This window comes from Strix aluco, chromosome 7, assembly GCF_031877795.1.
Source record: "Strix aluco isolate bStrAlu1 chromosome 7, bStrAlu1.hap1, whole genome shotgun sequence".
Classification (NCBI taxonomy): domain Eukaryota; kingdom Metazoa; phylum Chordata; class Aves; order Strigiformes; family Strigidae; genus Strix; species Strix aluco.
Window position 1 is genome coordinate 10,993,188 of NC_133937.1, and position 16,426 is coordinate 11,009,613.

A 16,426-nucleotide genomic window follows, 5' to 3' on the forward strand; every position below is an offset into this window, starting at 1 on the left:
CAGTTGCAGCTGAGAACTGTGGTAAATATGCTTTTGTCTTCCCGCTAGTGCCGGTTGTTAGTTCAGAGAACCAGTTGGACTTCTGAGTATTCTTTATTTGTTTTTTAATGCATTGATGAGCATAACTAATCAATATATGTAACGGAGTAGTTAAAGAACCTAATGTATTCTTAAACATGTTCTCCTAAATTTTGTACTTAGTTACTGTCAGTTTTCTGTATGATATAATGTTAGATATGTGGTTCATCACACCTTTATGTGTTCTTCAGAGGCACCACAGAAGACCCATATTTTAATCCGTGTAAATTAATTGACTAAAAATGTTTTAATCCATTCAATCTGTATGAAGAAAGGTTATTTAAAGTTAAATTTTAGAATAATTACTGTTAATATTAGATATTAAAATGGACTTCATTAAAGTTGTCATTGTCCATTGGTGAACTGAAAAAAAATCTATTGAGATTTGATTTCACTATCGTACCTAAACTTTTATTCAAAGATTTGATATAGAAAAGGATATTATTTTTTTAAACTTCTATGTAATTTCTTCATTTCAGGTGAAATAGTTACTAAATTTAAACATATAAACTAATCTGAAATAAAGAAAATATTCTAAAATCTGCAGAAGCAGTTTAGAGTTGTCAGAAGCTGATCTATTGCTTGAGGATAGTGTAGTTCTGTTTATCAGTGATTTCCCCAATTAATGACTGTATCGGTCTTTAAAACATGGGCAGCAAACATGTACTGTTAAATATTTGTTTGATTAAAGTTATTTTAATGGATTATTAAAAGGTGATATATTTATTATCATTTCACATTTAGTTTTAAGTAATTTTATTCTTCAAAAGTCTGTTTAATTTAAATAAAAATGCAGTGTAATTTTTTCTTTAAAAGTAAAATAAATGTAAAATTTTCTTGACTCTGGCTTTTTATATTGAATACATAAGGACAGAGTGTAGTCTTCAGAAGTGACTTTTTTTGGGAAGGGAAGTGGAAGCAGAAGCTGGGGATCGCTGGTTAGGAAGGTAGAGGGGCAGGGACTGCCTATGTGTTGAGCACTATTGTAGCTCCTGGGAGAGCTGGAGGGTGGTACAGAGAGATTTTAAACAAGTAGTCTGGGAACGTGCTGTGATTTTTAGGAACCAGTTCTGCTAGGTGGAGCTACCTCTAACATGCCTGGTCTTTGGAGATCACAGCCTTGATACATAAAAAAGCACTATAAGGAGAATTATGGTTAAAATGCCAGACACAGAGCTCATAGAAGCATTGGAGATACTTTCTTTGCACTCATGCTTTTTCTGATCTTTTTAAATTTTGTGTTTCAAGAAAAAGTATTTTACTCAAGCTGTATCAGTTGTACCAAGGTTTAATTCACATTGCAGTACCTGTTAAATCATTATGAAAGCTTGTGATCAGCAGAAAGGTGAAATGTCCTTGTTGGAGTGGATGATTTTGAAGTATCTGCATCCTAAAGCAAGAAGTAATTTTAAACTACCACATAAAAATTTTTCATAAGGAAGGCGTATCTAACATAAAGAGCTTTGGTACAACTTTCATCTTTTATGAAAAGAGCCCAGCGTGGGCAAGCCCTGAGTGTTAGCTAGCCCCAGCGAACACTTTTAGCACCAGCAGGATGGCAGGTGAAGGTGGTCTTCTGACAAAGATTCTTTTTATTTAAATATTGAATTTATTGGGGTTTACAAGCTTGGATAAGAATAGCTACAAAGAAATGCTGACAGTACTGTAGTTCTGCTAGGACAAGTCCCTTTTAAGGATAATGGACTCTGGAATAAAAGTTTTTTATGTGGAACATCTCTTATGAATTCAGAAAGCTATTGAACAACTTGAATGCTGTAGGCTACTAGATGTAGCATTGCAACTTGTCTATCCAATTTGTGGAGGTAGAGGGATACAGTTAAGTAAGAAATTATAGGCATAATTTGACTTTTGTCTTTCACTTACTGCTCTCTGCATTTCTTAAAGCTGTTTTTTTATGGGTTACACAAATCTTTTCTTGGATCAGAAGACTCAGTTTTTAGTGGTTAATAACACTTCACTGCCACACACAGTACTTTTTAAAGATTATCCCTATTAATATTAGTATTTGAAGCCATGCTTTCAAGTAGACTTACGTTTCTAAACTAGTGGGATTTTTAATATACAGTGCTGCTTTAAAATACATTTTATAGTTCTAACTTACTTTCTAGTAAGTTAGACTTCTTACTAGTTCTTTGAATAGTTTATATTTTTTGATCAAGGGCTGGATATGATACATTGGCAGACACTTATTTTTTATTTAAAAAAAGTTTAATTTTAAACAAAGCCATTTAATTGTCTTATCTGTAGCAGTTGTTCACACTTCTAGAAATTTAAAATTACTGAAGTATGTATGAGACAATGTTGTGAAGGAGGAGAGCAAATGATGAACTAGGAACGTGAAGTCCCATCACCTTATTTCTCTTTATTGTCTTACACTGTGGTTACATGAGAAGAAGAGAATGTTCCAGCTCACTATCACTCTGATATTTCATTGAATGTTGTAAGCTGTTGAAATGTGGTAAAATACACATTATAGAGCAGTTTGTATATTTAAAGGTATATGATTGTATCATTCTCAAGGCTGGACAAACAGGCTGAAGCTGGTTCAGGTTCTTGAACAAGCCCTCCAGTGTGTGACAGTTCATTTGCTGCTAATGTATATTATTTTGCCCTGCCACCCCTGTGCAGTTTACAGGTAGAGGATAGAAAATAATGGAAAAAGAAGCTGTGCTGTGTCCGAAATCTCTGGATATTGTATTTCAGTGCAAACTTTTTTCTTTTGAAGCTGTGTGTACTAATGCATAGCACTTAACACCTTTGAAGATTATGTAAGATTTGTGTGTGTGTGTTTCTTAGCTGCACCACAGAGCTGACAACTGCATGTGTCATAGAAAAGAAGCCATTAATTACATCATCAAGCAGTGTAGTGTCATAAGATCCCTAAAACGTGATCCTTCCTTTCTTTGTCCTGCTCCCAGAAGGAAGATAAAGCAGTGTGAATGTTTGAGAGGTGAAGGTCTGAGGGTGGGGGATAATGAGAGTACTGGTGCAAGAAAGTCAGGTGATTCCTGAAGCAAGATGTCATTTAGGCATGTCCTTCATTCACTCTTGTTTGGTTACCTAGTGTCTCTTAACCAGGAAGAATATCAATGAAACATCCAGTGACCCCATTCAGATCTTGGTCTGCCCTCTTAATATCTCAGGTGAATGGAAGCCAAGTCATTTTCCACATTCAACTCCCTTCCCCATACCTAGCATCTTTAAGGTAGACACTAATCTTTCTTGAAATGCTGAGGATGAATTGTAGTACTGCAGTAAAAAATTCAGTTAGGGATAATATCTAGACAGGGGCTATTAAAAACGTTCTTCTGAAGTGATCCCAAACAGTCTCAATATTTTCCTTTTTCTTCCTTCCCTGGATACTCAATTAAACTCCTGTTTAATAAGAATTCTCTTTACAGTCTTAGAAAGTGAAAAAGGAGGAGTAAAGTGATTTTTTTCCCCTGCGGCCTTTGTGCAATTCAGATTTTACCTGTAAGATGAAAACAAGCCACCACGGAGTATTGTGTGTCTTTCACATTACAAAGATAACAAAATTGTAGTCTGTTTTTGCTTTGAATAAAAATCTTTGCCTATATAAACTGTACAAAAGACAAAGATGCTGTTTTTTTGACAATACAGTTATCTATTTTGGATTTTATTTGGTGTGTTCTTCATAAATCTTGTTATACAATCCATCATAATAATTAAGAGGAAACATGTATTTCATTTTAGTATAAAAGGTTTGTATACCTGTAGTCATGCTTCAGTGTTAGTTTATGAAGAATAATACTGCTTTAAAAGATCCAAGGCCTGCATAAAAATGTTGGTTTTTTCTCTTATGAGCTAGGAGAAGAAGCCATGCTTTAAGCGTTCCTCGATTTTTTTTTTTTTTTTTTTTTTTTTTTTTTTTCTCCCTTCTAATGAATTGAAAAATACTGCATTCACCACTCAGGGTAGGAAGATGGATGAGTGACTGAGACATAGGTGATAAAGTATTCTGACTTCTAACGTGGAATGTCCCTGAAGATAAGGGGGTTTTTATAATATTAATTAGGAAGGATAGCTTAGCAGTTCAACAAAATTAGAAGACAATATTTATACATATGCAGTGGCTTTCCCTTTAAATATTAAGTAGAATTACCTGTTCTCTGAGCACGTAAGGAGAGTACAGAATGTTGTGTAACATCTGTAGCACAGTATTAAAATGAGCTTTCAGTTTATGCTGGGAAGAAATCTGTAGAAAGAGAGAGAGAACAGATGGAGGAGATGCTATTTCATACATGCAAAATTCCTTTTGGTTAAATCCAAAATACCTATTGCACAGGTAAACTCTGTTATTCTAGCACTGTACATTCTTTCCTGTTAACAATCTGTACATATCAGGGAATATTTAACTCAGGCATTACTGAAGTACTGTTTGGAAACTATATTTCAAATAAAACATGGTTAAGTGATTTGAGGGTTTAGGTAAAAGGTGCTGTACTTAGGATATAGTCATAATTGTATCTGAAAAAGGCACAGTTTCATTACTTTCAGGGGAATTGCTGAAATTCAGAGTACTGGGTGTGCTGTATTAATCAGATAAGGAAAGTACAAGTCTGCTTTTTTCAGAACAATAAGATAAAATTTCACAAATACTTAATCACACATTTGGCTGGATGATACAGTGGATGTTACAAGAGTGATACAGAGGGTGGTATGGTATCTGCACAGGGTTTTAATCAAGTTTTTCTGCACATCTTTCAAGCAAGGTACAACATGAGTAATGTTCTCATTACTCCACAGCTAGTGTTCAGTGGGTTTGACAAGAAGCCACAACAATCTGTTAAAAGAGACCATGAGTTTCCTGGTCAAAGTATTTTTTTTTATTCTCAGATAAATTGATATTGTGACTAAAATATTTTTGAGAGGTACCGAGGTACCTCCACTTCTTAAATTATAACTGAATTTGTAAAAGCTTCTATGGATCCTAACCGGCTGTTGTCTTATCTTGCACACTGAGCCTCCCAGAGGCACTTGCTGTAAATTGTGTCCATCCAGGTGATAGTCTTCACAGCTCATCTAGTTTAATTTGGTTCACACCTCAAGGATTTAGAGCCAAGAATACTGTTAGTGATGGACAGAAAAAGATTTTTCTGTTGGTAAAATTATGTGTGATAAAGCTGGAAGAGATGGATGAAGATGTTCTCATCTCATATAGTGGTCACAATGCATATTCCAAATGAAGATGTGCTTTTACTGCATGTGCTTCACTAAGAAAACAGATGGAATTTTTCTTCTGAATGCCTACGTTCACAAAAGCACTTCAATAATAGGAACCAGAACAAATGATGCTCAACTTTCCTACTGTTGAGAAATTGAGGGCTACTTGAAACATAATTTAGCTCTATTTTTATACTGTGAAAGCTCATTTGTGTGGATGTTCATGTCATTTACTGAAATTTAATTTGCAAACAAGATTTACTTTAGCTCTGTTTTGAAGTACTAATGCATACAGAGATCAAAAAACCCAAGAGATTTTGGAGTTATTACCACTCTTCTGTGAGACTCTGAATCCATAAAAAATTACTTCAGAAAATTAGAAAATTGCATATTAAGTACATTCAGTCATGCATAAAATTATACTGTAGTGGTTATCAAGCGGTCAGTATTTTGGTTTTCTGAACACATGAATGAGAAAGGCTTTCTTCAGAAAATTCTTACCAGTTACATCACTGCTTTTCTGCCCCACTTCAAAAAGGGAAGATATCCTCTTTTTCTTTATGTTGATAACAGTTGGAAGATCTGTAAAGATACAAAATATTTGAGCTACGTATTTCTACAATAAAATTATTAACTTAGATTTCTGCCATAATCTTGGGAAAGGAGGTTCTTGTGTCTGGTATCGTTCAATTATTTGTTAATATATTTATTCTATTGTTGCGTTTTGCCTGTAAAGCTCTTGAACAGTTATCATGCAAAAATATTTTCTTTGGGTTTTTTTAAATGTCCAGGTCAAAATCGAGACAGCATGCTTCATGGCACTGGAATGAAGACAAATCCTGACCAAAAGAAACAAGCAAATGGAGTAACACTTGCTCCAGAGGACACCTTACCTTTTCTTAAGTGCTACTGCTCAGGACATTGTCCAGATGATGCTATTAATAACACATGCATGTAAGTATTGCATACAGGATAGAAGAGGCTCTTTGAAGAGGCTCATTTTTGTTCATGAGAGAGCAAATGATTTAGAGTGCTGACTGAGTTTCTGTCAGATGATTTGACCGTAATTGATTAGAAACTCCCTGGTTCTGTGGACAGCTGAGCTCTAAAACCCACGGTCATTTGTATGTAAACCATACTGCTTTCACCATACCTTAGAAGCATTTGCAACTGGTCATTTTGCCCCCAGCAACTGCTTTGAAGGACTGTGGTTTTAGGTAACCTGTAGCAGTTTATGACTGAGTATTAAATGACCCAAATCTAAACCTTCTGATATGACCACCTGCTTGCTTAGTTGAATATTTCTTCACCTAATAGTCAAAAGGTAATATTACATAGCCATTTACTGCGAATTTTTCTTGTTAAATGTGGATTAGTTGTGGAGTGTGAGGGAAAGGCGGGGGAAGAAAGAAAAGCCTTTGAACATATAGGGACTGGAGGGTAGTTTTAACTTTGGTAAGCCTAAGAATCCTAGCAGACTCATGCACTGATTATGTGCTCACTTGAGATGTTGTGTTATTCATGTCATGCTTGTGTTTCCTTTTTGCTCTTCATTTGCAGTTCCATCTTTAAGGCCCTTCTGTTTTCTTCCTCAAGAATTAATATAAAGATACATAATAGAAAACATATTACTTGCTACTGTAATTTGAGTCTTTAACACATAGTATTAAGCCTCTCTAAAGCTGTTGCTTGGCAGATAAACCAGTTTGAGGAACCCAAGGAGGTGGAATAAACATAGTATCTTTTTAAATGTAAACACAGGTAGTATTTTACAAAGATAGTTTTGCACCTAGAAAATATTCAGTTACAATCCAGTATTTCGTCTTGGTATTTCTTTTTTGCTTTTTATCGCCATCTACTGTATGCAGTCAGTATAGGCCTTATTAATTTTTTGCCTCTGAACTAATGGCTGTATAGATCATTATTCTGATAATAAAGTTGTTAGAGAGTTAATAACACTTATGCAGTGTTCATGTGCAGGGAATTTTATGGCATCGTTTCCCAAATCTACATTTCTTTACATTCATTTAGATAAAAATTTTTGGCAAAAAAAAATACTTCTGGGTTTGTTTTCCTTAGTATCTGTGTTGAGGGAGTGAATGAGTTTTGATTTACTTAATAAAATCTTAATTTTACAGGTATTGAAAGCGTGGATCTACCATTGAAAATTGATCTTCATGTAGTATAGAAATCAAAGCATTTTTCTAAAGAGATAATGGGGAATTGAAGCGCCATTTTTTTTGAAAGAGTGTAATTAATTTGTTACTGTCAACTTCAGAAAGTGGATTTGGGGGTTTGTTTGTTTTGCCCCAAAGGCTAAGTATTTGAGAGAGATCATGTGGGAAAAGTGTAGCTGAGCTTTTGACATTGAAATAACCATCTTTCACATATTGGGGCTTCTCTTAGGAAGTTTATCATTGCAGTGTCAAGAATAGTCACAAGCGAATTATTTTTTCTTTTTTAACCTATGAAATTGTAGTCAGTAAGCAGATCTCTGCTTTTCCACCCCCTCAGTTGTTTCTAAAAAACTGCATGTGTGGTTGTGTGTGAGCAATCTGAAGGGGGGGGTAAGGAAGTAGAAAACAGAATATTTGGGAAATAATATCCCTACAGTGTTCTATTTAAAAATATTGTGGGGTTCTTTTGTTCTCAAACTGCATGGTAACCACTGTGTTAAAGAAGAATTTTTCAAGATATTGCCATTCTAGTATTCTTAATAGGTTTGTGGTCAACTAATGCTGCATATTAAAAACCAAACAAGCTGGTAAAGCACAAGTGATATGTTTATTCCAGAACTAATGGGCACTGCTTTGCTATCATTGAGGAAGATGAACATGGAGAACCCACGCTCGCTTCTGGCTGCATGAAGTATGAAGGTTCAGACTTCCAGTGCAAGGTAAAGAAAAAGATACTAAAATTTAAGATCTTCATGGAGATTATGTAGGGAAACTGCATAAGCAGTTTAAATCTCTGTTGTTTACAACTGCAACTGTAAAGTTTTGCATCTCAGCATTTACCAGTGAGGAGAATGGGACTGAACAGTCATGGGTGTGCAGTGGCAGAAGGGACACTTAATGATGTTTGAGCAAAGATTGGACTAGAGTCCTAGCTTGTTGGAGTTCTCTGCAGGTATCTAAGCCACGGACAAAATGAACAGAGGACATCAATCTCTTACTTCTGTCAGCTGTTTCCTTAGTTGAAGAGACAACTTTATAGTCAACCTAATTGATCTGAGTAGCTTATGTTTTAATGCAGACTTTCTTGATTGTTTTAATTTGAAATTTCTTGTTTTCTTCAGTTCATTTGACAGAAGAACATAATAATGAGTTGTTTTCACAGAGTACACAAGAGCACCCTTGAAGTTTCATGAACATTTACACAGAGTTTATCAAATGTATATGTCTTCCTGTCTGATATATAACTTTTTTTTTTCCTTTCTAGAAGTGTTATGTATTGTTAATTGCATGAATATAACTTTTGCTTTAAAGGGGTATAATTAAGCAGACTGCTGCCTTTAGAACTTCTTTATCTGTCTTATGAAAGCAAGGATTTGTTTAGAAGACAGGAATATAGTGCTAGCTGGGCAAATGAATACTGCCTTGGAAAACTGCATTTTGCTTTTTTCTTTTGTCACATTGCTTATATTAAACAAAGCTTTCAGAGGTAATCACCAGCTGGGTTGCTTTCACACCCTACCATCCCCCAAAATGCCATCACTGTTTTGGATATCTAATTTTAAATCTCTAGGACTTGAGTTTCTATATAATGTAGCTGTCAGTAGTGCTGCTTTTTGGAAGCACTCTTGACTTCAGTTACAGCTGTGAATGTTTAGGGTTACTGCAAATCAGACCTGAGGTGTCATGATGACCTCCTAAAATTGTTCTTGTATTTATATCAGTGTCTTTCAGATTAATTTTCATGCCCTGCCATCTCTTATATGGTGTTCTTGAAGATCTTTTTGAAGCAAACAGTGCTGCTATGATGAGTTCAAGAGAAAAATTTCAAAAGGGATTGGGTTTTTTTTTAAGAGCAGTATTTATTTAACATACAATTAACTGCTTTTGACCAAGCTTAAAAATTTTGCAATGTATGAAATAGCAACTTAAGTAGGAGCCATGTTTTTTTGTGCACAAAGTAAAAAAAAAAAAAAAAAAAAGTTCCTTGAAAAATAAAAAAAACCGTGAACATGGAACATACGTACCCAAAGAGATTAGATGATGCCTGTCTGGCACTGTGAAGTTCTCATACATTAAATGGTGATGTTGAACTGTTTTGGTTTTTTTAAATAAAATAGCTTAAACTTCTGTCTGTGCTGTGTTGCATCCATAGCATCACCTGTCCCTGTCCTAGCTGATCACTTCAAAATCTGAGTGTTTATTCAATTCTCCCTTCAACAGGACTCACCTAAAGCACAATTACGTCGAACAATTGAGTGCTGTCGGACTGATTTCTGCAATCAGGATTTGCAACCAACGTTACCACCACTTGATAGTACAGGTAAACAGCCCCTAGATGTTCATACTGCTGCTAATAAATTCTGTGTGGAATTCTGTCCTTCTATTCAACAGATAAAAATAGGGAGAAAATGTGATTACAGTATTGCACAGATCTGTTTTTTCCTTACTAAGGAATTTTGATATGAAGCTCTGTACTACAGTTGATATTCTATTTCCAGTTTTTCTTTTCTGCACTTCCAAGATAATCTTTTCCTCCATCAATCACTCATGGTATTTTTATTTTCTTCCTCAGTTTGCTGGTATCTTGATCTACATGTGATCTTTTGATCTGTTTTTATTCTCTTTCCACAACCTGTTCTCTTTTCTCTTAAAATGGTTTTCTTAATCTCTGCTATGCTTTTGCCATAATGAATGTATCTTAAAAAAAAAGTATTCTGACATTGTTAACTGTTACCTACTGTAAATTCATTCTCTTCTTTCTGTTGTTCCCAGTGAAAAGAGTTTTTATTTTCATGTGTTTATTGATTGTTAGACAAGTCGTACTGGTTTAACTGTTGCTTAATACCTTGCCAGACTCTTACTGCTGTAAATCCTTCATTTCTATTTCTAAGAACAAACTATCAAGAGTCAACCAAAACCAACAACTCCAAAATATTTTTTTTTTTGTCATCCACATGAAATTATCTCTGCTTTTCTGGTGTGAATACTTACTTTGATACTAAAACGCTATAAATTTTGTGTAATTTCATATGAATTGGTATGTTATGTGCATGAGCTGTCTTCCTCCTTTCTGACGTTTTACAAGTGACTCCACATAGTGTCACAGAATCACAGAGTGGTGGAGGGTTGGACAGGACCTCTGGAGATCAGCTGGTCGAACCCCCCTGCTCAGACAGAAGCACCTAGAGCCAGGTACACAGGTCTGTGTCCAGATAGATGGCTTTTGAATATCTCCAAGAAGGGAGACTTCACAACCTCCTTGGGCAACGTGTGCCAGTGCTTGGTCACAGTAAAGAAGTATTTCTCGATGTTCAGACAAAACCTCCTGTTTCAGTTTGTGCACATTCATATACACAGTATATGAAAATATACCTGAATAAACTGTTCATAATAGATGTTTAATAAATAGACTTTGGAAACTTTCCTTTTTTTTTTTTTTTTAAAAATAGATGGACTCTTTGATGGCAGCATTCGTTGGATGGCAGTGTTGATTTCTATGGCAGTCTGCATAATTGTCATGATCATCTTATTTAGCTGCTTTTGTTACAAGTAAGGAAAGCAATTTCTTTATTGTCAACACTTTTAATTTCCCAAATGAATGTAAACAGAACAGTTACTTTGTAAAAGTACTCAATTGTGTGTATTTCTGACAGGAATAGATTGGAAGGGACACCATTGTAATTTAATTTCGCATTTCTGTGGATAGCAGTTTGCATTGCTAGGTAAAATGAAATGTTGACAGCATAGAATTTAAGTGAATTTGATGCTTTTCTCTGTCTACAAAGTGTTTACAATTTTCTGAGCTACATATAACTTTGATGCTATAGCATCCAGTAAACAAGAATATTGTAATGCTTTCTATGTTTTTGGATCTTCAATCACTTTTGGTCGTTAAGTTCCATCTACTTCTGAGATTTACCTTTGTAAGGTGCTTTTGCACACCTAAGTGACAAGGATGTGTTTTATAACTTTTCCCTTTTCTGCTGTGTTTCAAAGCTATATAATTGACCATCTGAGCTACGGCAATTCATGCAGGTGCAGTTTAAGAGAGTATGCCTGCTTCTGCCGGCTCCAGTCCTGTGCTGGAGGTGATCATTGTTCTAGCAGTTTCAGCAAAAATGTGCATGTGTCAGCCTTATCTGCCATGGTTCAAGGTTCAGTCTGTTAGTTTAAACCAAAACCAGCAGTGTTATGCTAGTAACACTGGCTGTGAGCTGAGTATTAAAAATGCTGCTTTTCTGCCTGACTCATAATAAACTGACGTGCCGCTACATGCATTACAACAACTTCTTAATATTAAAAAAATATCTAAGTTAGGTTTCTGAAAAAAAATGGTACAGTTAAATCTGATTATTTTTTTCTTTTAAGAGACCTTGTACACTTAAATACCTTTTTTCCTAGCTCAATTTACTACATATTTTGAAGAGTGCTTTGGACTTCGGCTTAACTTCTGTTACTTTTGCAGGCATTACTGTAAATCGATGGCAAAGAGGCACTGTTATAATCGTGACCTGGAACAAGATGAAGCATTTATTCCAGCTGGGGAGTCCTTAAAAGACCTTATTGACCAGTCACAGAGTTCTGGGAGTGGATCAGGACTACCGTTGTTGGTAAATCATAAATTAAGATTTTTCTTCACTGAACTTCTCTCCATCAGATACAAAGTTTAATTTGTACCTAATGCCTAGAACAAAGCACTTCATCCATCCAGGATGTTAATTATTTTGTATGCAATTACTGTGAAGGATGCAATACAAACTATACATGTACAAAGCCCATCTTCACATAGTTAACTAAAATGAAGTGCAAAATTAAATTATGTTAGGAAGTCTGTTAGCATCAGCAAAATTTAAAGAAAAATTAGAGCCTACAGACATTAAGATAAAAATTCAATGTATGGATAATACAAGTATCAAATTGAGCAAACTCAAAGATATTTTTTTTATTAGTGTCCGCTGTCTGATAAAATAGATTTGCTTTTATTGGCTGATAGTTTTTCATAATTTTTGATTTAACATCCTGTATGATACTTGCATAAAAATGAGCCAGTGAGACAGATGACTGTAATTCTATATAAAATAGAAACAAATATGATGGAAGATAACGCATCTGAATTAAATAAGAATTTGAGCAGATTTAATCTTTTTGGGTTTGTTATGCAGTTCTTCCTTGGAGGAAGCAATAATGAGTTTGAAATGGGAATAGTGAAAAATAATATAGAACAAATTTTATAGTGGGATCAAAATTCATAGCAATCCAAGCTTGAGAAGCAGCTTGTCCAGGTACTTTTGGTTAATCACTGGGTTTCCTTCCTTCACCTCCCCCTCATTTTTTTTAATTTTTTTTTTTAATTCCCTAGGTTCAGCGTACTATTGCCAAACAAATTCAGATGGTGAGGCAAGTTGGAAAAGGACGATATGGTGAAGTGTGGATGGGCAAATGGAGGGGTGAAAAAGTCGCAGTGAAAGTGTTTTTCACCACAGAAGAAGCCAGTTGGTTCCGAGAAACAGAGATTTACCAAACTGTTTTAATGCGCCATGAAAACATCCTTGGTAAGGAAGCAGTGCATCGTTGGCTACTGGAGGGCTTGTGTGAGGGTGAAGGAGGAGGAGTTCTTAGTGGGTCGCTTGAAGGATATAGCGGCTTCTATGGAATAACAAGATGAGTGTCCCTTAACATATGCTATAAAATGTTATTGAAAGGGTAGAATCTTGCTGCTCTTGGTTGGAAACGTGTCTGCAGTCTCTTTGCTGGAAGACTGAAATGGTAACCTCATGTATAGTTGAAATCTGAGATTTTACATTATTAGTTTTCATAAGAGGAACAGATATCTTTAGGTACAGTCCAAGACAATATAGCTTTAGGAATTCTTACTAAATCTGTTGCATAAAAAATTATGTACAAATAAATTGTAACTTTGTTAACATATTTCATAGGTTTCATAGCTGCAGATATTAAAGGCACTGGCTCCTGGACACAGCTTTACTTGATTACAGATTATCATGAAAATGGATCATTATATGATTTTCTGAAATGCACTACACTAGACAACAGGGCTCTCCTCAAACTGGCGTATTCTGCTGCATGTGGTCTGTGCCATCTACACACAGAAATTTATGGGACACAAGGCAAGCCTGCTATTGCGCACAGGGATCTGAAGAGTAAAAACATCTTGATAAAGAAAAATGGAACCTGCTGCATTGCTGACTTGGGTCTTGCAGTCAAGTTTAACAGGTAGATGAACAAATCCTCTGTAGCAGAAAAACTTGTATATATATTTTTTTAATACACCGGATATTCGATTTAAAAGGAGGATGGAATCATTTGATTACGTGCTTTCAGTTTTGAGAGTAAAATGCTGTTCTTCCTTTGAATGCTGCTAAGCATTGAGATGAAAATAGGTTGTTAAGAGAACAATTGAAAGACTTTTCTTGTGGAAAATAAAAGTAGATCTGTAGAGGAAAGGAAGAGGAGACTAATTCATTCGTTATTCAAAACTTGCCTTTCATAGTAATTGCTATCATGTAGTTTCATTATAAATTATCTCATATAACATTTGAACAGTGTAAAGGAAGTTGAAACTTAATTGAAGAAGTAATACTCTAATAGTATTATTGAATACTTTTTTTTAAGTTAAATGGAACCAGAGAATTGTCTTTTGCTACAGTAGAGCCTGAAAGAAAGCATAAGCCTTTGCAAATAATTTTCAGAGCTGTTACCAAATGTACTCATCTTCATAGTGGTTTTTAATTCAGTTTTTTCATATGTCTTTTAATGTCTTGCAAAAGCAGCAGTAAACTGTCAACTTCCATACTCACTATCATTTTTCTAGATAATCTTTTTCAGGGAGGTACAATGTAGTGTAAGTGTAATATTGAGAGGAAAAGAAAAGAAAGGATTTAATTTGTAAATGGGAGCTTTGCAGTGTAGTGACTGCATCATACAGAATTTCATACCATGTCTTGTAATAGTCCATAGTTCACTAATTTCCTAATATTTTCATATAGTGACACAAACGAAGTTGATGTTCCCTTGAATACTAGAGTTGGAACAAAACGTTACATGGCTCCAGAGGTCCTAGATGAAAGCCTGAATAAAAACCATTTCCAACCATACATCATGGCTGACATCTACAGTTTTGGGCTGATCATTTGGGAAATGGCTCGGCGCTGCGTCACAGGAGGTAAACTTCTAAAATATTCTGTATAAAATCTACCAGGCTCACTTTAACTATACTTCTGGAAACGATATAACAAGCCTGCTATATCAACAGGCTTGCGTTCTTTAAAAGCAGTCTGTCTTTAAAAGTCTGTCCAGAGTGCAGCTTGAAAATCACTGAACTAAACCTTTTTGATTGTTGCAGTTAAGCATCTCGGGCTTTTTTTTTTACTTTCTCAAAAAGCAGAGTGCCTGGTCTGGGAGAAATAGTGGGATGCAGATGTATTTCACCCCTCTGCAGTTAATAAAACTTTTAAAATGTCATTGATAAGATATTATTCTTTTGTCACATTTTCTTGCATTTCTGGTTTCATTCAGTTTTCTCTTTACACATGTTTTTGTGACTCAACCTTCCTTTTCTTTCACTCTTCTTTTGTGACCTTATAGATCTTTACTTGTATTCTCCCATCTTATGGTTTCTCCCTGTTTCTTTGTAGCATGTAGTGGATTAGAAGATGTCAAATTCTACATTGGGTATCAGTGAAAGGGACTGCAAGGAATTATTGTAACTATTAAATTTAATATTCATAATATTGGAGTTTTTCTGGTAAATGTCTGATTGTTATAGTGAATTTTTTGAATGTTTATCACAGTGTAACAGTGTGGTGGGTTTGCCTTGGCACAAAATTGAGTTAATTTTTGCTCCTGGCTAAGGAAATCTGAGAGTAGATATATAGGTTTGTTTTATTTTTTTTAATGGTTCTTGATCTTTCACAATTATCTCCAGGTATTGTTGAAGAGTATCAGTTGCCATATTATGACATGGTGCCAAATGATCCATCCTATGAGGACATGAGAGAAGTGGTGTGTGTCAAACGCCTACGCCCAGTAGTATCAAATAGATGGAATAGTGATGAAGTGAGTATGCTGAAAGGAAAAATCAGTTCAGTTGGTTCATTAATACGAAAGGGTATTTTAGTTTAATAAATATTAAAACACTGTAGAATAGGACTGCATTCAGACATTCTGATATTTTTAAAACCTCACAGCAACAGTATGAGGAAGATATGTTTGAAAACAACTCCAAATACCTTAATTTTTTATATATCTTTTCAGTGATCTGAGGGGAAGATACTCTTAAGCAGCATCCAAGTGTATGAATACTGCTGTAACTGAGATCTTCTTTTTAGACAGTGGACAATTTTCAGAGTTTTGATTAGAACTAAAACTTAAATGAGTTTTTAATTGGTTTTATTAGTCTTAATGTATATAGCATATTGGTTTGTGGCATAAAGTATTTCATGGAATATGAAGCGATTTCTTTGTGTTTGTAGATTTCATCTTTTTTTTTCCTTTTATTGGTATATTCCAGGGCAAGCCATGATGTAACTAAAATACTAAATTTAAATGTGTTTTTAAAGGGCCACAGCTTGAACACAGTAAATAAGATGTAACTATTTCACGTAGCAAGCTAGATATGCCATATCCTTTTTTCCCCAAATCCTTGATTTCTTTTAGGAATTCCCAGTTTTTTCCATATTATTTTCTGACTGCTGAAAGAACTTTTGTCACATCTTCGTTTTCAATGAAGAAGTTCTCTACATTTTTTTCTGCCATACATATGGAGATTTTCCTGCTTATTGCTACCATTTTTGTACTGCTGTTCTTGAGTTGTAATGATAAGTTCTGGTAATGCACCTTTGTGAAACTAAAGAAACATTTCAGTTAGTTCCAGCTACTGTAATACTAGGCAGTGAAGGGACAGAAAAAGAAGGATTGGGATGTGGTTGTTGGTTTGGGGGATTTTG

General features: G+C 34.9%; 1 protein-coding gene across 6 annotated transcripts in view; it reads left to right on the forward strand.

Annotated features, from left to right (window-relative positions):
• The window catches only part of BMPR1A (bone morphogenetic protein receptor type 1A), an 84,758-nt gene that overhangs the window by 63,281 nt on the left and 5,051 nt on the right, over window positions 1-16,426 (forward strand). For all 6 annotated transcript variants that reach the window (XM_074830453.1, XM_074830447.1, XM_074830451.1 and 3 more), the window contains 9 exons: window positions 6,075-6,237; window positions 8,077-8,179; window positions 9,681-9,780; window positions 10,910-11,009; window positions 11,926-12,070; window positions 12,820-13,012; window positions 13,397-13,694; window positions 14,468-14,643; window positions 15,406-15,536. In XM_074830453.1, coding sequence (XP_074686554.1) covers window positions 6,092-6,237; window positions 8,077-8,179; window positions 9,681-9,780; window positions 10,910-11,009; window positions 11,926-12,070; window positions 12,820-13,012; window positions 13,397-13,694; window positions 14,468-14,643; window positions 15,406-15,536 — 1,392 coding nt within the window. In that variant the 5' untranslated portion in view covers window positions 6,075-6,091. The remainder of the gene's footprint in view (window positions 1-6,074; window positions 6,238-8,076; window positions 8,180-9,680; window positions 9,781-10,909; window positions 11,010-11,925; window positions 12,071-12,819; window positions 13,013-13,396; window positions 13,695-14,467; window positions 14,644-15,405; window positions 15,537-16,426) is intronic.